The sequence below is a fragment of the Hyaena hyaena genome, unplaced genomic scaffold (assembly GCF_003009895.1).
Source record: "Hyaena hyaena isolate Hyena2069 unplaced genomic scaffold, ASM300989v1 scaffold_1123, whole genome shotgun sequence".
Lineage (NCBI taxonomy): Eukaryota > Metazoa > Chordata > Mammalia > Carnivora > Hyaenidae > Hyaena > Hyaena hyaena.
In genome coordinates this window covers 377,590-396,672 of record NW_024081756.1, presented here as the reverse complement: position 1 = coordinate 396,672, position 19,083 = coordinate 377,590, and the positions used below count along the sequence as shown (strand labels likewise).

The 19,083-nt window shown below is 38.1% G+C and overlaps 1 protein-coding gene across 1 annotated transcript in view; it reads right to left on the bottom strand.

Annotated features, from left to right (window-relative positions):
- Nucleotides 1-19,083, bottom strand: part of TTN (titin) — a 274,001-nt gene that overhangs the window by 69,801 nt on the left and 185,117 nt on the right. Inside the window, 35 exon segments of the mRNA XM_039222380.1 lie at nucleotides 984-1,265; nucleotides 1,355-1,505; nucleotides 1,954-2,102; nucleotides 2,189-2,503; nucleotides 2,591-2,890; nucleotides 3,002-3,298; nucleotides 4,216-4,533; nucleotides 4,627-4,926; nucleotides 5,016-5,145; nucleotides 5,235-5,267; nucleotides 5,350-5,498; nucleotides 5,626-5,934; nucleotides 7,406-7,835; nucleotides 8,245-8,435; nucleotides 8,524-8,832; nucleotides 8,947-9,246; nucleotides 10,476-10,769; nucleotides 10,861-11,145; nucleotides 11,249-11,545; nucleotides 12,011-12,310; nucleotides 12,444-12,746; nucleotides 13,061-13,423; nucleotides 13,536-13,838; nucleotides 13,951-14,250; nucleotides 14,836-15,114; nucleotides 15,211-15,516; nucleotides 15,600-15,796; nucleotides 15,897-16,002; nucleotides 16,094-16,393; nucleotides 16,594-16,893; nucleotides 16,989-17,104; nucleotides 17,564-17,750; nucleotides 17,868-18,164; nucleotides 18,274-18,561; nucleotides 18,656-18,777. Of these exon segments, the coding sequence (XP_039078311.1) occupies nucleotides 984-1,265; nucleotides 1,355-1,505; nucleotides 1,954-2,102; nucleotides 2,189-2,503; nucleotides 2,591-2,890; nucleotides 3,002-3,298; nucleotides 4,216-4,533; nucleotides 4,627-4,926; nucleotides 5,016-5,145; nucleotides 5,235-5,267; nucleotides 5,350-5,498; nucleotides 5,626-5,934; nucleotides 7,406-7,835; nucleotides 8,245-8,435; nucleotides 8,524-8,832; nucleotides 8,947-9,246; nucleotides 10,476-10,769; nucleotides 10,861-11,145; nucleotides 11,249-11,545; nucleotides 12,011-12,310; nucleotides 12,444-12,746; nucleotides 13,061-13,423; nucleotides 13,536-13,838; nucleotides 13,951-14,250; nucleotides 14,836-15,114; nucleotides 15,211-15,516; nucleotides 15,600-15,796; nucleotides 15,897-16,002; nucleotides 16,094-16,393; nucleotides 16,594-16,893; nucleotides 16,989-17,104; nucleotides 17,564-17,750; nucleotides 17,868-18,164; nucleotides 18,274-18,561; nucleotides 18,656-18,777 (8,906 nt within the window).

The window sequence follows — 19,083 nt, the reverse complement described above, 5'->3', positions numbered from 1 at the left end:
ATGCCATTATCATTAATGAAAATGTAACATGTTTACACAACAATAATTATGTTCAACAGAGAACTGGTTATTCTCACATAAAAGCTCACTGTTTGGGGGATGGTTGTTTTGGAGACATGCTGAGAGAGAAATCTGAGTGGGATGGCTTCACTTTCTGAGCAAATCGGTATAATAAAGCAGCCAACAGGAGGCATGAAAAAGCCTTGTAGAGTTTACTTCTATATTTAGTGACTAGAAATGCAATATTGATAAGCAAAAATGCTTTTCAATTAGAATATGAAACCTTTCACAGAGATTTTTGCTTTATTAAGATAATTAGCAAATAAGGATATACTCCCATGATAAGAAATTGATCAACCTTAGTAAATTTGTTAGGTATTCATGTACATTGGCAGGAAAGTTTCTTTTGTGAAAACTGTATAAAACATAGTAAATGCTTATGGTGGCATGTTATGTAAAAGGCAACACACAAAACTTTGTTATAAAAACCTTGTTTTTATATAATATAAAAACATAACTTTTTAATGTTATATAAAAAGGTAACAAAACTATTTATAGGAGCATAACAATATAAAATATGTATAGGATAAAAAAGCAAAGAGGAAAAATTTTTAAATGCTAATAGTGGTCAGGGTGCCTGGGTGGCTCAGTCAGGTAAGCGTCCGATTTCAGCTCAGGTCATGCTCTCACAATTCTTGGGTTTGAGCCCTGCATTGGGTTCTGTACTAACAGTTCAGAGCCTGGAGCCTGCTTTGGATTCTCTGTCTCCCTCTGTCTCTGCCCCTCCCCTGCTCCATCTCTCCATCTCTCAAAAATAAATAAATGTTAAAAAAGTACTTTTAAAAAATGCAAATAGTGGTTATTGGGATAGTGGGTGATTTTTTTGTTTCCAAAATATTTGTAACAGTTTTAATATAGTCTTATTGTAGATGAAGGAAAAATGTTATTTTTAAAAACTGTGTGGACAAATTGAAAGTATTTACCTAATACATCAACGATGATGGTCTTCTTTCTTTCTCCACCTGCATTTTTGGCAAGAAGAGAATAGACACCTTGGTGGCTCCTCTGGCAATTCTTGATGACCATGGAGGAGCTGATGGCTGTGGTCTCAATGGTAGCTTCTTGAGGTAATGCTCTTTCATTCATGTTCCAGGTGACAGTCGGAGGAGGCTTTCCTGACACATATGCGATGATCCGGATCACCCCTCCAGCATGGACCACAATTCTGTCTCTGACACTGGCATCTAGCTGAAGGTCAGGTAACTCTGGAAGACAATTGAAAATTACAAATGTGGTTTTCATTTCCAACACAAAACATAAATAGTGATATAATAATAGAAGTAGGAGCAATTACCAATTCTGTCCTTCATTTCAATGATATCTGTGACTTCACCAGGTTCTCCAATGCCGGCAATGTTGACCGCTCTAACTCTGAACTTGTAGAAAGCTCCTTCTTTTAACCCCGTCACAACAAGCTTTGTTCCTCTCACTTCTTTGTCTTTGCCCTAAGGAAGGATCACAAGCGTTCAGTTCTTTGTAGCTTCTTATTTTAAATGCTTTTGAAAGCATAACTAGTAGCATATTTAACTACTCTGTTTGGGAAAATTGTTGCCAGTTTACGTACTGGGGATCAGATATTATAGGTAAACACTGAATGAAATGTCTTTCCAGGAATTGTGTTTTAATATTATGTCAAATGACTGAAAAATGTACTGTTCATTTTTTCCACATTTTTAGGATTTATAGCCAAAAGATACGTTAATGATACTACAAGTTTTGATTAGATTTTGACATAACAGATGTTTGGATTATTTGTAATTATGTTGCTTTGTAATTATGTTATTTTTCTGATTTCTTAATAAGAAATACAAATAGAAGTTAATGGGATTGAAGATAACTGCTACACTTTCAGTTTATTTATACTATATTTCCATAATGCTAAGTGTTAACTACCTGCTCCCATTCTTCTTTTCCTTCTTCTTTATATTCAACGATGTATCCAGTTACTTTGGATCCACCATCTTTTAGTGGAGGAGACCACTCCAAATCGACAGAGGATTTAGTCCAGTCTGTGACTTTGGGGAATGGAGGGCCAGGAGGGGCTGGAAAGAACCAGTATACATTAGTATTCTTGACTTTTCCATGGCACTTTAGGAGGCAGGGGTAAAGGAATGGTTTCAAGGCTTACCAATTGGATCTCTGGCAGTCACTGGGTCTGATGGCAGACTTGGTGGACCCACACCAGCAGCATTAATTGCATACACGCGGAATTGATAGTCAGAACCTTCAATAAGACCAGTTACTTTATAAGAAACACCCAAAGTCATGGCTTTGATAGGATCTCGGTTAACTCTTTTCCATCTCTTTGAAGTGGTGTCTTTCATTTCGAGCCAATATCCTGTCACAGGAGAGCCTCCATCGTATTCTGGCTCTTCCCAGTTGACAGTCATGGAGTTGCGAGTCACGCTGCTAACTGTTGGTTTATCTGGTGCTCCAGGAACAGCTAAGGAAAGAAACCACATTGATCTATAAGAAATTATGAAAAACAACAGATAAGAGTGATTTTGCATATAAAACATGTTCTACTTACAGAAGAGGTTTCTTGCTGTTTCAGGTTCACTGTCAAGAGGCTCCCCAATGCCATATTTATTCTGGGCCATGATTCGAAATACATATTCATGGCCTTCTAGCAATTTGGGAATTGTGTACGTGCATTCTTTAGGTTCACTGGAGACATGCACCCATGTCTTCCTGTTAGCTTCTCTCTTCTCAATGACATAGTTTGTAATCTTAGACCCCCCATCATCTATAGGTGGAAGCCAAGATAATGTCATTTGATCTGCTGAAATAGATTCAAACTTTATTGGTCCCACTGGAGGGCCAGGACGACCTAAAATGGTTTTAGAAAGAAAAAAAAATATTAGAAGAATGATTTTAAAGCCAAATAATATATTTAGGAACCGAAAAACATGCAGTTTTAATAAATCCATGCAAACATTACCAAGGACATTCAGTCTCATCTCCTTTGATGCTGTTCCCAGATTATTCACAGCTGTGATGGTATATAAGCCAGTGTCACTCCTGCGAGACTGTGGAATAACTAAGGTGCAAGTATCATCCACTACCAGTTTGTTGACATGGGTGTCATAGAGAACAGGTTCTTTCTTATCAGGCTTCCTTGGAGGAGCTTTAAACCAGGTTAGTGTCGGGAATGGCACGCCTTTAATTTTGGCTACAATGTTAACATCTGTTCCTTCTTCAACCTCCATGAATTCTTTTAGATCAATTGATGGTGGGCCTAGATGATTTAAAAGAAGAAAAAAGATGGTCATTGGGGACCAAAAATAGAATTTACAGTATAAAACTATATGTATCTATTATAGGCAGGCTTCATAGCCTAATATGAAGAACAGATTTGACTTCAACTAATTTATTACCACTTCAGAGGGCAGGTACATGTATTCATCATCCTTTATTGGATCTACATGTGGCTATTTATCAGCTATTGGCTCTCTCTTACCTGGTGTTATTATGCGTGCAGATACTGAAAAGGGGCAGAGAGAAGTGAAGATTGTAGTAGCTTAGTCTTGGGAGTTCTATCCTGATATTCCCTTTAATATGCAGAGTTATGAGTGGACTTTCTATTTTTATTCTAAGATGAATTCCCTTTTTAAGAAAGATAACTGCTCATAGAAGCAATTTTCCATGAATCCAGTAGAAGAATATGCAAAGAGAGTAGTGACTACAAGCCCCCACCCCAAATTTAGAAGAAAGAACTGAACAAACAGCAGTGGTGATGGTAACAATTAGAGGAAGAATTTTTTGTCTTTGTCTATTTATATTGATCTATAAAATTTATCTATTTATATATATATCTTTCTTAAATAGAGAAAAAGAACTTGATTGTGAAGATAAATGGGTCTTAGCAGTTGCTGAGCAAATAACTGCTTACTTTCTTCCCCTCTTGAGGATCATGCGGAAAATTATAGTAAGGAAATTCTAAATGTCATCTCCTTTAAATAAGGGAAAGGTAATATGTAAGGAAATATGATAATTCTGTAGAAGTTGAGGCATTAGTGTTTAATGTGCCCATATTCACACTCAACTCAGTAGCTTCCTGACGTGCAGATCCTTCTCTTTTTATTTTGGACAAATATTAAATTTCTAGGAAGGACTCATAACGAGGACATTCTCTGTTAATACTTTGGTACTTACATGTCTGATCTTTGACAGTCACAGGGCCAACAGTGGCAGAAGGCTTACTCACTCCTGCAGCATTGACAGCCTTGACTCTGAATTCATATTCCCCACCCTCTATGAGGTCTTCAACAGTAAATTCCAGTTCTTCCACATCGCGTTTGTTGCACTGTTTCCATGCTTCTTTCTTTTTCCCGGTAGGATCCCATGCAAGGCACTCCACAATATAGTGGGTGACAGGGGAGCCTCCATCATTCTTTGGGGGTTTCCATGATAGGTGTACAGTGTTCTTTGTTATGAGGCCAATCTTGAGTTTAATAGGAGGATCAGGAGGATCTTTAAAAATAGTTAAAAGAAGTATTAAGCATTGTTTATAATGATATATTTCAAATTTGAGAAACTACTTTAATCTTTGACTTAAAAACTTACATATTGGATCTCTGGCAGTGGTCCTCTGAATGGTTTCCACAGGTGGACCAATACCGAAACGGTTTTCTGCACGCACACGGAAGAAATATTGCTGTTCAGAAATGAGATCGGGAACTACAAATGTGGTGCTTCCACAGTTTGGATTGACTTTAGTCCAGGCTTTTCCATCAATAGTCTTCTTCTCTATAACATAGCCTTTGATCCTGTCTCCCCCATCATCATCTGGCATCTTCCATGTGAGTTTGCAGCTACCTCTTGTGATGTCACTGACTTTCAGATCTTTGGGTGGCCCTGGTACATCTGTTGGATGCAAATCACAATATAAACAATGTCATTTTGTTTAAAATAATTTGTTCTTATTCTGTGGTCCCTTTTAAAGTCTTTCTTACCCATGACTTTAACTCTACAATTTGCGGTCTTTTGTCCTGCTTTATTCTTGGCCGTGATGCTGTATTTGCCTGAATGAGATCGCTTGCATTCCGGAATAATAATTACTGACGAGTTTTCAGCTGTCTCGAGCTATACAAAGAAAATAGTAGTCATATATCGGATGGAGTAAAAACACTATTGCAGTCATGTTCTGAATCATTTCAATTTTTTCTTTTTACCTGTGCATCCTCGGGTATATCATGAACTCCCTCCTATTAGAAAAGAAGATAGTTGTAGTGTAAGTATTCCCTAGAGTGATTCAATGGAAGACACAGAAAATTATATTTTTCTTACCTTCACTGCTTTCTTTGCCTTTCCATCAAATTCCCAAGATGATTTGGGTGTTGGGCGTCCCTTGATGACAGCAGGAATCCTAATTTGTGAGCCAGCTGGACAAATCAGACAGTCTTGTGCTCCAATATCAATGAAAACTTCTGGTGCCTCTGTAGTAGTACCATGAATAATAAAACAGGATTTAGGTTACTTTTGTCAAAAAAATGTAATTGACATATCTTTAGGAATTCATTAAGATCAGAAGATGAAGACATAAATGCAATAAAGGGTTAGTACCTTGAATATCAGTGGCAGGGATCTCTCCAGTTGTATCACTTGGTTCAGATTCACCAGCTTCATTGACAGCTTTCACTCTGAATCTGTACTTCTTGAGTTCTTTCAGATTTGGTACAACACATTCACAGGTAGTTAGTAGTTTGTCTGGCTCATTTACTCTTTTCCAGTCAGTACTACCTTCTTCTTGCATTTCTACAATGTACCCTTTGATTGGACTGCCACCATCTTTGGCTGGAGGTTTCCATGCTAGTGAGATGCTGGACTTCGTTTTATCTTTGACCTCTGGGCAAGAAGGTGGCCCAGGTGGATCTAAGAGGGGGGAAAAATATATATATATATATATAATCAGGTTTTGAAGCCAATGGAATGCTAGATTTAATCTACTAAATACTAAAATAGGAATGCCAAAAGAATAAATTACTTTCTTGAGAAGAGAACATAAGAAATAGCCTCTTTTTATTTAGCATTAATGTGAAAACAAAAGAAAGCAAACAACTCACTGGGATTAGAAAGACTACTCACTATCTCTAGATAGATTTATATTCTATTTATACACAATTAGTGAAAAGCTATTTTAGTTTTAAAATCCCTTTGAATCACTAATTATTTATTTTTTAAAAATATGTCAGATTATTTATAAATTTAAATCCAAGTTAGTTAACATATAGTGTAATAGTGATTTCAGGAGTTTACTGATTCATCACTTACATACAACACCCAGTGCTCATCCAAAACTATGCCCTCCTTAATGCCCATCACCTCACCTGCCTCCCCTCCAGCAACCCTCAGTTTGTTCTCTGTATTTAAGAGTCTCTTATGGTTTGCCTCCCTTATTTTCCTTCCCTTCCCCTATGTTCATCTTTAATTCACCTTAATATTTAAAAAATAATTTCATCATTAGCTAGGAGACTTTTGAACACAAATTAATCATAACGCCTTTTAGGGACAGGATCGATGTCTATAATAATTATATAACAATACATTTCTGATAGTGCTTTACAACTATAGAAAACCTTTTACTTTGTTCTTTTTAACCTCAGCTCTTCTCTGGTGCCTGGCACAGTTCCTTGCACATAGTACATGTTCAATATAGCCTGCTGAATGAGTGAATGACTGCTTCATTTTATATATGTACTCCATATAGAACTTAGAGTATTTTAAGTCTTCTTTTTAACAAATAGCTGGATTCTTTTTCTACAGATAATCTATTTAGATATATAGCAAATATAATTAACCATTAAGGGCATGCTATTTTAATTTTTGAACTTATCTGCTAACAGCTCTTTCAGAAGCATTTTTTTTTTCTTTTATTTGACCTCACGGGCTGTGCTTGAGATCTTGTATCTTTGCTCAACAGGTATTATTGGAAAGCTAACATTTGCTTTTGTTGAACTCCACTTAGAGGGTCTAAACAGGGAGGGAGATAATGACCATAGTATCTAATGGGTTAGGGGTTTATTTAAGGTAGGAGAGCAGAGAGGAGCTTATAGTCCAGGGCCTCTATTATTGTGATTCCTCATAAAATACTAGGCTTAAACCAAGAATTTAAAAACTATATGATTTTGTGTATGTGTATACATGTGTATATGCACACATATAAAATACATGTGTAGTGTGTATGTGTATACACACATACATATATGCTTCTGATAATCTGTGGAAGTATGAAATTTTTTACTTTAATAAAAAAATGGCATAGAAAAATGCAGGAAATTTAAGAAAGAATTATCCACTTAGTGGCTTTGCTCTTTGTAAATTCCAGAATTGGAAGCATACTTACATATAGGATCTCCTGCAACAGCTGGATCTGATGGTTCACTGGGAGGGCCAATTCCTGCTGCATTTATTGCCATTGCTCTGAACTGGTATTTAACACCTTCGATCAAACGGGGAACATTAAATTCCACGGCTTTCAATCCCGCTTTGGTTATTGGTGCTCGGCTAACACGTGACCAGTAGGCACCTCCCTCTTCTCTCTTCTCCAGCCAGTAGCCAGTAATTGGAGAGCCGCCATTGTCCAGAGGAGGAGTCCAGCTCACTAGCATCGACCCTTTGGTGCGCTCCAAAACTTTTGGTTTTCCCGGAGGTCCAGGAGGGCGAAAGGGATCTTGAATGACTACTTTATCTGATTTGCATTCATCACTGATTCCGTATTTATTCACTGCCCTAACTCGGAACTCGTACTGACCATTGGGAATAAGTTTCCAGACCTAGAAATCAAAAGAATAGTGATTTAGTAACAACATATTTACCTTGATTTTCACTTATTTAAAAATTCAAGTTATTTTGGTAGGGGAGACTATAAAAAGAAACGTATAAAAGCAAATAAATATAGAGTTAAAAATAAATAGGCTCAAATGTGGAGAAAGTATTTTAAAATGAGACTATGTGAATTTATTGTACTTAATAGCGGCTCTCTCAAGTAAAAGAATTGGTATACAAACACTCTTTACTAAGTGGTCTCATGTACATGGTGCTAAAACCCACTAAACTTTTTTGTGTGTGGTTTTGAGTTTAATCATTAAATTCCAAGGTTATGCCCTAATGGTGTTAATTCAGAGTTATGTTGTTTTATTGTGTCGTTTTAATGTGTAGAAGGAGAGATTTAGAATAGGTTACCCCATATCTCTTCTCTACAGCAGTGTTGGTGACTTCCTCCCATTCACTTTTCTTCCTGCTTGCATCACGTTTGTCAATGATATAATGGGTGATTTCACTGCCTCCATTATCTAGAGGGGCATCCCATGTCAAGTAGCAAGATTCAGCTTTAATATCAGTAACAGCAAGATTTCTTGGTGGTGATGGACGATCTGGAAAGGAACCAACAGAGGAGAATGAGAAGGCAAGTCTTAAAAAGACACTGGCTTTCACCTTGATCTAAGAAAGCAGGTCCTTTACCATATACTTCCACATGAACGTTTCGGAACACTGAGCCCAGGCGATTGGAAGCAGTAACTGTGTAAGTGCCTTTGTCTCCCCGGACTGCTTTGGGAATGCTAAGCTCAGTCTTTGCCTCACTTCGAGATACTTCTTCTTTGGTTATCTTAAGTGCATCAGTGGGTTTTTCGATCACAGATTCGTTCTTGGACCATTCAATCTTAGGCATTGGAAGGCCTGTTACATCTGCAGGGATGTTAACAGGCTCTCCCGCCTTAACTTTGATAGTGTCTCCTCGAACAGCCAAGCGCAACTTAATAGTTGGAGGCACTGTAAAGAGAAAGGAAAGAAAAAAAAAAAGCAAAGTCCTAAATATATTTGCTCAACCTATGAGGATAAAGGTAGTGCCATAAAATGCACTAAAATCATGCTCAGATTCCACACCTTCATCATCCTGTATGACCACATTAAGAGGCAGAGATGGTTCACTTTCACCAATTTCATTGACGGCTTTGACACGGAATTCATACATTTGGTGTTCGTCAAGATTTTCAACCAGGAAAGATGTGGTTGGGCAGAGTCGCTTGTTAACTCTCTCAAAGTCAGGTTTGTCGTGACGCCGTTTTTCAATGATGTAGCCTTGGATGGGGCTGCCACCATTACTGCGGGGCTCTTTCCAGTCAAGAGTGATGGTGGATTTTGTCCTTTCTGTGTATGTGAGCCTCTCGGGAGATGTTGGAGGACCTTTAACCAGAGGCAAGTTGAAATGACAAGCATGAAGTAAATATTCATATGAGAGATAGTATTTCACTTTAATTATGTGAAAAGTAAGTTTCTGTTTGGCATAACCTTTATATCCAGCTTTAAAATCCTTCCAAGAACATATCAGTTACTGGAACTATAGGCATTTATATAGGCAGAATATTTCTTAGTAAGCTTGAGAGTAAAACTGATTAAGAATAAATCAAAGGGCATGTATGCTTTTGTTTTTAGCATTTTAGATATTTTACCTCTGCCACTGGGAAAGCTGCTAATCCTAAAGGAGAGAAGGTCTGTGAAGTTTGCTCTCAGCTGGTCATTCAAAGCAAAAGTGTTTCCTTTATTAAAGGACAGTACACATATCTGCTGAACACATTCGGAACCATGTTGCCTCAAGTGTGGGTTTAAAATGGAGTGGAAAGAGACTTTATGTAAAGCTGCTGTAGTTTTGTGGCCCAAAGGACAAAACAATGAATAAGTGTGCATAAACTTATGTCTCCTACTAGTTGACTGGTACTACAAACTAGTCTCCTACTAGTTGACTGGTACTACAACCGGAAGCAGAGCTTTGCAGTGGAGGCACAGCTCTGTTTTGATACTTGGGGCACATCTTGAGCTATAGCTGACATTTTGGAGATGAGCTGTTACGGTGAGGATGTAATGGGATGTCGGTATGTGTTACCGAGTGTGTGCAATGTTAAGAGTTTCACATTTGTTCATACTGCTTAAGGAGACTTCCTTTGGCTGGTCTTCTATTCTCTGGTGGCTTTCTCTGATTCTGGGCCTCCATATCCTTCCAGTGTGGAAACTAGTTGAGGGCTAAAGGAAGACTAAGGCATTTATCACAAGGCTGTTGCATATCCTGTAATCCCTCAAAAACAACTCCCTTTAGCTACTAAAGCATTACATTAATTACTCCAGGGTATTCTATTACAAAGATGTAGTATTTCTAACTATTTTTAGGTGGTGGTTAAGCTCTGGTAGATTCAGGTTTCTTCAGTACATGAAACCAACGTGGCAAAAATTAAATAGAAATTATAGCAAGTATGATATTCTTAAAGTCGCCAGTAGCTTTTTGATTCTCCTTCCTTACCACTCTCTTGCTGTAAATCATGAGACTCATGGGAGTTTGAAGCCAGAAGACTCAATAAATAAACAATGTAACTAGAAGCAAACAGTATTTACTTTATAAACACAGTGAAAACCTCTTTTACCTAGTGGATCAACTGCAAGAATTGGTCCTATTTCAACAGGAGGGCCACAGCCAAACTTATTCTTGGCGATCACACGGAACATATATTCTTGACCCTCAAGGAGACCTGTGATGTCACATTTAGATCTCTCTGTCTCTATTGGCTGTCTCCAGGTATGCATCTTAGCATCTTTTCTTTCAATAATGAATCCTGTAATTTCACTTCCTCCATCATCTGCTGGGTCAGACCAGTTAAGCAAACACATCTTTCTATTTGTCACAACAGGTTTTAAGTCAAGAACTGGTCCAGGAACATCTGAAAAGTTAAAACAAACAAACAGAAAAATCAGTGCAATAAATTGTATCACTTAGAAAACCCCTATGAAAATCCATGTAACGTTCCTTACCAAAAACTTCTACCCTGGCTGCTGCAAATTTGGAACCACAGCTATTGGTAGCTGTAATCACATATCTGCCATGATCTTTTCTCAATGCATCCTTGATAATTAGTTCTGATTTGGTTCCAACATTCTCTATTACGACACGGTCTTTATCCAGCTCCCCTTCTTCTATGGTCCATACTCTGGTAGGCACTGGACGACCAGTTACCACAGCTGGAATTCTAAGAGTCTTCCCAGCCATTATTTGTATTCCAGCCTTGACAGAAACATCTAGTTCCACAGTTGGAGGCTCTGTTTTAAAGAGAACAGTAATATGTTAGCCCAAGAAAGATGAAAAAAAAAATCCTATGCTAGGAAAACATCCATAATCTTACTCATGTGACTTTTAAGGTACCTTGAGGTTCCGCCACAGTAACGGGTTCTGTTTCTCCTGGCGGTCCTTCACCTGCAGCATTGACAGCACTCACTCGAAGTTTATAATCGGCACCCTCTCGGATTTCTTTGACTGTGTACTGACGGACCTTGATCATCTTCTCTGTGCAGCGTGACCATTCGTTTGTGCCAACCAGCTGCTTATCGACAAAGTAGCCAATAATTTCCCCACCGCCATTGAAAGCTGGGGGTTCCCATTCTAGTTCAATAGTTGTAGAGCTTGTGTCAGTGACTCTTGGAACAGGTGGCCCAGGTGGAGCTAGAATGAATGCAGATACACAAATCAAAGCTCCCAGAAGTTTTTAAAATGCACAGTAGCTTACTCTTTCCCACTTTTTTTCAGAGTGCATTGCATGTAATATGGGTATTGCTTTGTGAAACTTTTAAGCTATATGTACAGATGTTGAAAATTTTACATTGCAACCTTAATATATGTCTGGAGGTATTGTTAGTATTTTGCTTGCTTGTTTTTTTGTAAGTTTAAGGTGGTCTGACAATATGATGGTCTGACACGTGTATATATATTACAAAATGATTACCACAATGTTAGTTAGTACCTCCCTCCTCTTACATAATTAACCATTTTTTTTTTTTGGAAGTGATAATATTCAAGATCTACTCTCTTAACTTTCAAGTGTATAATATAGTACTTAATTAACTGGATTAGGTGACTTAATTATAGTCACCATGTTGTACCCCACTCTCTTCATAAGAAATTACTTACAGATTGGATCATGTGCTGTTTTGGGATCTGAAGGCGGACTGAACTTTCCAGGTCCAGCTGCATTTTCAGCACATACTCTGAAGACATAGGTGAGTCCTTCTAATAGGCCTTCTACATTGGTCTTCAAAGAATTCAGAAGACTTCTGTTGACACGAGACCAATGTGTACTATTAACCTCACGTTTTTCAAGCCAATAACCCAAGATGGGGCTTCCATTATCTTTTGGTTCATTCCATTTCACTAGCATACTGTTGCTGGTAACGTCTTCTACAATGGGCTTATCGGGTGCATCAGGTGGTTCTGATAAAAATTAAAATAGCATATTTGAATTAATTCTCTAGTATGATGTTAAAATTCAAGTTTATAAGCTATGATAATGCATATACCCTTGGATATGATAAAAGGCAAAGTGTAGATGCTAAAAGAACCTTACCAAATGGATCTTTAGCTATAAGTGGCTTTGAAACACATGGTGGTCCAGGCCCAAACCTATTTTCAGCTCTTACACGAAAGAGGTACTCTTTTCCTTCAATCAGTTTTGTCACTGAATATTTGCAGTGTCTAAGTGTTGAAGTGACAGTAATCCATTCTGAGTCAGGTTTTGTCTTGTCTTTCTTTTCCAAAGTGTAGTTTATAATTTCACTGCCACCATCATCAAGGGGTGGTTCCCATTTACAGAGGACGGAGTTCTTTCTAATGTCTTCAAATACAAAGTTGATTGGTGGTCCTGGTGTATCTAATATTTCAAAAGACAGCAGTGATTAAAAATTGGTGTAGAAATGGTTGCAATGGAAAATGTAAATGTTAGCATGCCGCTTTAACACAAATTTCTTTTTCCTACATCATCTGTCTTTGTATAGCTAACAAATAACAAAGTGGGTTGATTTTGTTTACAGGAAGAAAAATGGGACTGAGGACACCTTGCTGAAGCTATTTCCTACTTCTTTTATCCCCATTCCCCACTTCCCCTGCCAAAACCCCTTCTTTACTTTTCATTGAAACTCTTATGTAGACTTTCTTCCATCAAGAAGTGTAGTTTTACCTACGTACCTAGCACGCTGACAGTACAAGGAGCTTTTGCGATACCATGGTCGTTTTCAACTTTGATCATATACAGGCCATGGTCGGGTCGGAGAGAATCTCGGATGCGTAGCTGAGATTCTCCTTTCTTACTGTTGTCAATACTCAAACGTTCTGTCAGAGGCAGGACAAATGGTTCGTCTTCTTGAACTTCGCCCTTCTTCCTCCTAACTCTGGGTGCTACTCGCTTTTTAATTTCTTCTGGTATAATAACTTTTTCATCCTTTATCCATGTAATAGTTGGGTAAGGTGATCCAGAAATAGTTGCATCAAGTGCTATTTCATCACCTCGTTTCACTTCTAGGCTTGTTCTCATAATGACTTTTGGAGCATCTGTAGTGATTAAAAACAATAATTACTGTCAATTCTGATCAAAACATCTGGCAAAGCATTATTCTCTTTGATTGTACAATGGGAAAACGCAACTCCATTAAACAAAACTTACCAGTAGGATCTACAGCTTTGGTTGGAGGAGTGGCCCGAGAAGGTTCACTAATACCAGCAGCATTTTCTGCTCGCACTCGGAACTGGTATTCCTTTCCCTCTTCAAGTTCTTTTGCTGTATAGGTCAGAACTGGTACTAGGTGTTCATTGCATCTCTTCCATTTGTCTTCACCCTTAGCAATCTTCTCTATGATGTAACCCATTATTTTGCTCCCTCCATCATACAAAGGAGGCTTCCATGTAATAGTCATTGCTTTAGCTGTAGGATTATGAACCTCAACATCTACAGGTGGATCAGGGGGTTCTGAAGAATAAGGAAAAAATCTGTTAATATGTACCCATATAATATAAACCCGCCTTTTTTAAGTAAAAAAATTGCATACTCTTAGCTGTATTTCATCCATGTCCAAACTTACGCTTTGGATCTTGAGCAATGACGGGATTTTTCAGTTCAATATATTCGCCTCCGCCAATCTTGTTGACAGCTTTAACACGGAAGAAGTATTCACCATTTGGTATAAGATCTTTTACAGTCCAAGACAGCTTGTTCTCACCAGACATGACTGGAATGTATGTCCTTCTCCCAGCCTCTCTGCGTTCCAGGACATAATGAAGGATGGGGCTTCCACCATCGTATTCTGGAGGTTCCCAGGTTAATTTACAAGAACTCTTGGTCACGTCACTTGCTTTAATATCTTTGCATGGTCCAGGTAGGCCTATCAGAAGTAAAATGATAATTATTACTGTAATCTGAAAAGAGAACATATTAAAAGTACACCCTTTCTCTGAGACCATCCACCTTTTGGGTGGGATAATCTTTGATGTGATGGAAAGACAGCCCCCCCTTATACTGCAGGCTCTTTAGCATCATTGGCCCCCAATTACTAAATGTGAGTAGCTCCCTTGAGTTTCTGTTCTAGGCAAAAATCCCCCCCACCCTGGACCAATATTTAAACATCGTCTTTGTGGGAGGGGGCAGAAAATGTTACTAACCCTGGTGAGACACTTTGGAAAAATGCAAATGCAGTTGATAACTGAATATTGGCAATTTAAACATTCTTTGGGTATGCTATATTGGCTTCACATGCCAATAATTTCAATAGAAGTTAGATTAATCAGAGTTTAACTAGCAATTTCATTTCTATAATTGCTTTGCTTCTCATATGGGGAGAAATCATCTGGAAGGATATTTAGTTTACAAATAGCCAACTCATGAAGTCATTTATACTAACACTACAAAGTTAACTAATTTTCCCAACATGTGAAGAATGATATCTGGTATTTCATCAAAGAATGATTACCTATGACTTTGACATTGATTGAGGCAGTTGCTGAGCCAAGCTTATTCTCTAGCGTAATGGTATAAACTCCAGCATCTGCATGGACACTCTTTGGAACTTCGAGGTGTGCAGAGATATGATCGTTCTTCATTGTTAATCTGTCACTTGCTTTAACTTCTTTGCCATCTTTATGCCAACTAACAGTTGGAACTGGGACAGCTCTGAAGGGAACAGGAATGCTTAACTTTTCACCTTCGATAACAACAATGTCATGAGTCTCCATATCAATTGTTGGCTTGCCTGTAAGATATCCATAAAGGAAAGAAGATATGTCAAAATGAAATGAATACTAAGCAAAGCCTGTTTCATTCATTGTAAGAGAAACTGTGTTCTTACAGTCTGGGTCTTTGGCAACCACGTTTTCAGAGATTTCAGATGGCTCACTGACACCAACAGCATTGACAGCTCTCACTCTCAGAACATACTCCTTGTCAGGAACAACACCTTCTTCAACTTTGAATTTCAAGTCTTTTATGGGGCGAGAATTAACTCGCATCCATTTCTCAGTGCCTACTGGACACATTTCAACGTGGTATCCTATAATAGGACTCCCACCATTTTTCTCTGGAGGCTTCCAGGCAATGGCGATGTGCTTTCTCCCAGCATCAGTCACATGCAAGTCAAGGGGAGGCGAAGGAGGACCTGAAAAAAGAGTGAAACATTCACACCCACAATCCCAACATCAAGATCTAAATGATATCCTTTGTGTAATCAACACTACTTACTTGTTGGATCTTCAATTGACAGAATTTCTGTGGGTTCACTTGGGTGACCAACTCCAGCTTCATTTTCTGCCCGAACCTGAAATTGGACCTCTGTTCCTTCAATGACATCAGTTACTCTAAAGTTACAATCAGGTCCTGAGGTCTTTCCAGCTTTCACCCAACGGGTACCTAACTTTTCTTTCTTCTCAATGATATATCTGTTGAAATAAAGCAGTTCATTAGCATTAATAGAGAAAATGCAGTTAAGAATTTTCAGCTGAGTATAAATAATTCTTTGTGAATTAATTAAAATTCTACCTCTGTATTGGTCTTCCACCATCATTTTTAGGTGGTTCCCACTTTAGGTCAACATGCCTCTTGGTTACATCAACCACTGTAAGAGCATAGGGTGGTCCAGGGGTGGCTGAAAGCAGAATATTCAATGGTTAGAAAAACCAGAGGGAAAAATGATAATCTAGTACAAACAGTGCCACAAAAATATTGAGTTAGCATACTAAAGGTGTCTTTGGCCAGGACAGAGTCCTCAATTTCACAGTAGTCACTTTGTCCTATGGCATTTTCTGCAGCAACTCGGAACACATATAAAGAGCCCTCTGTCAGTGGGGTTACTGTGCACTTGGTGTCCTTGACAGTTGTGTCCACTGTTTGCCAGCCTTTTCGCCTCACGTCTCTCTTTTCCACGATATAGTTGGTGATGGGGGATCCTCCATCCTTCTCAGGAACTGTCCATTTTAGGTCTGCTGTATTTTTTGTAATATTAATAACTTCAAGCCAGCGAGGTGGTGATGGAGGATCTAAAGAGGAAAATAAGAAATAATTGATTTTTTTTAATTGTCCAATACTCAGTCTTCACTGAATTCTCTAGCAGTCACTAGGAAACCACATAGCAAGGATGAAGCAAATCTAATCATGAGTTTTTCATATTTTATCATACTGTAGTTCTCAGACCTACTTTAGAGGAATTTATATACCCTAAACATCAAGAGTGACTTACATAGCTTTTCCCTGCAGAGCACAGGGTCACTGGGTTCACTGGGCTCACTTTCCCCGGCCTTGTTCACAGCTCTAACCCGGAATGAGTATTCCTGCCCTTCCATGAGGCCAGTGAGCAAATGCTGAGTGGTGGGAACACCTTCAGCCACTCGGACCCAGTCCTCTGTTCCAGTCTTTAGCATTTCAATAACGTAAGACTCAATCTTTGCCCCTCCATCATGTTCCGGTTTTGTCCAGTTCAACATCAATGATGTTTTGCCTACATCTTTCACAGTTGGTTTTCCAGGCGGCCATGGAGGATCTGCAAACCAATGAAATGAAACCATGATTTAGGTTTGTCAAAAAAGGAGTTAATAAGAGCTTCAAAATAACCATAGAAAAATATATAAATAATACCTATGGGATCCTTTATTAAGATTGGTTCAGTTGATCTACTTGGTTTTCCAGGTCCAGCAAGATTTTCAGCCAACACACGGAATCTGTATTTTTTCTTATTGGTGAGACCTTTCACTCTGAATTAGGGACAAAGTATGAATTGAATACCATGATAAGCAGAAGCCTCTATGGATTTTTCATGGAAGGAGGTGATTTATTTAAATTGTGGAAAAACTGATTTGCAAATTTAACTGAAAATATTTCAATATAAATTTAAAATTGTCTTTTAACTTTAGATTTGGTCAAATGTACCAATGTATTTCTATTATCTATAAAGAGATCATTATCATAATATGCTGGAAGACCAAACACTTTGAAATGCACAGAAAGTTAATATTTTATAGTAAGAAGTTAAGAAATGTGTCCTTGAATGGAATTTATATCATTTTTTAAAGTATGTGGTAATACAAAATATAAGTAAAAATAATTTAAAGTTTTACGATAATACATAAGAATTTATAATCAAAAGGAATGCTTGAGAATGAAAAATTGTGTACACTGCTGTCTTAACACCTTGATGGAGCTATTGGACATACCTATATGTTGTATCCTTTACTGGCATTTTATTACATCTAACCCATTTATCAGTATCAGGATCTAATCTTTCAACCCAGTATCCAGTGATTGGGCTTCCACCATCATCGTCTGGCTCACACCATGTGAGAGTAACTGCATCCTTAGTGATATCAGAAGGTTCTAGACGAGTTGGAGGTCCAGGTGGATCTACAGGTAGAATAATAACGTGTTATATGCCCTATATATAAATATGACACCCAAATCCAAGTGTGACACAAGTATCTTTTTAAAAAATTTTGGCCACTTGATTAAAGAAAAGCTTACCAAATGGATATTTAGCTGTTATTGGAGTAGCCTGAACTGGTTCACCAACACCATACATGTTTTCTGCAGCAACTCTGAAGATGTATTCTTTATTGGGTGTTAATTTGGTTGCCTTATAGTTTGTATCCTTGACAGTTGATGAGAGCTTGTGCCACACTTCACTGTCGGTCGCTCTTCTCTCCACGACATAGTTTGTGATTTTGGATCCACCATCATCTCGTGGGGGGTTCCATGTTAGAAGACATGACTCGTTGGTTACTTCTGTGATGTCAAAAGCAGCTGGTGGTCCAGGTTTGTCTGTGGATGACATTATACACTTAGGGAAAAAATCATTTTAAAATCATGTTTTATTTTTAAAAGTAACTGAAATGAGTCTGCCTGTTTTTTAAATGACGGCCTCTCTCACCTAAGACGTTCACTTCTACCACAGCAGTGGCCCGACCACAGACGTTGACAGCCTCGATGATGTACGTGCCAGTGTCACTTCTCTTACTGTCAATGATGGTCACTGTGGATTTTTTAGGAACATTTTCAATGGTGATTCTTTTGTCCTCCCTCAGAAGTGTATCGGCTTTTGTCCAAGTTATTTTAGGTTCAGGTTTTCCAGTTACAGTGGCAGGAAGTTCAATCTTAGTTCCTGCTTTTACAGTGAGACCAGCAAGGAGCTTCACATCAAGGAAAATTTCTGGAGCCTCTGAAATTGGAAAATATTATTTACAATGTTAGCAAGTTCAAACAGAATTAAAGGCAGAGGCCTGGTTAATAATACAAAAACCAAAAATAAATACCCTGTGTATCCACAGCCTGGATTTCATCTGTGGGTTTGCTTGGTTTGCTAGCACCTTGTCTGTTCAGGGCCTTCACGCGGTAGGAGTACCAATTGCCTTCTTCAAGACCTGTTACTTCCATTCTGTCATAAAACAAAATGGCATATTTTACTATGAGGCACACAACCTGTAGTATTCATGATCTTTCTAAAATTCATACCTCCTCTTGGTATAATACTATTTATTCCTTAAATTAATTCTGTATTGCTTCAATATTATAACTGATGAACACCTTGGATAGGGGATAAATTCAGCACTTTTGAAAATCAGACAGGCAAACCAGGGGAATTTTCAATGAAAAACTAACAGATTTTCTAAAAGAAAAGCACTAATTTTAGTAAGATGAAACATTTACTCTTGTGCCAAATAATTATAAAAACCTACTTTGT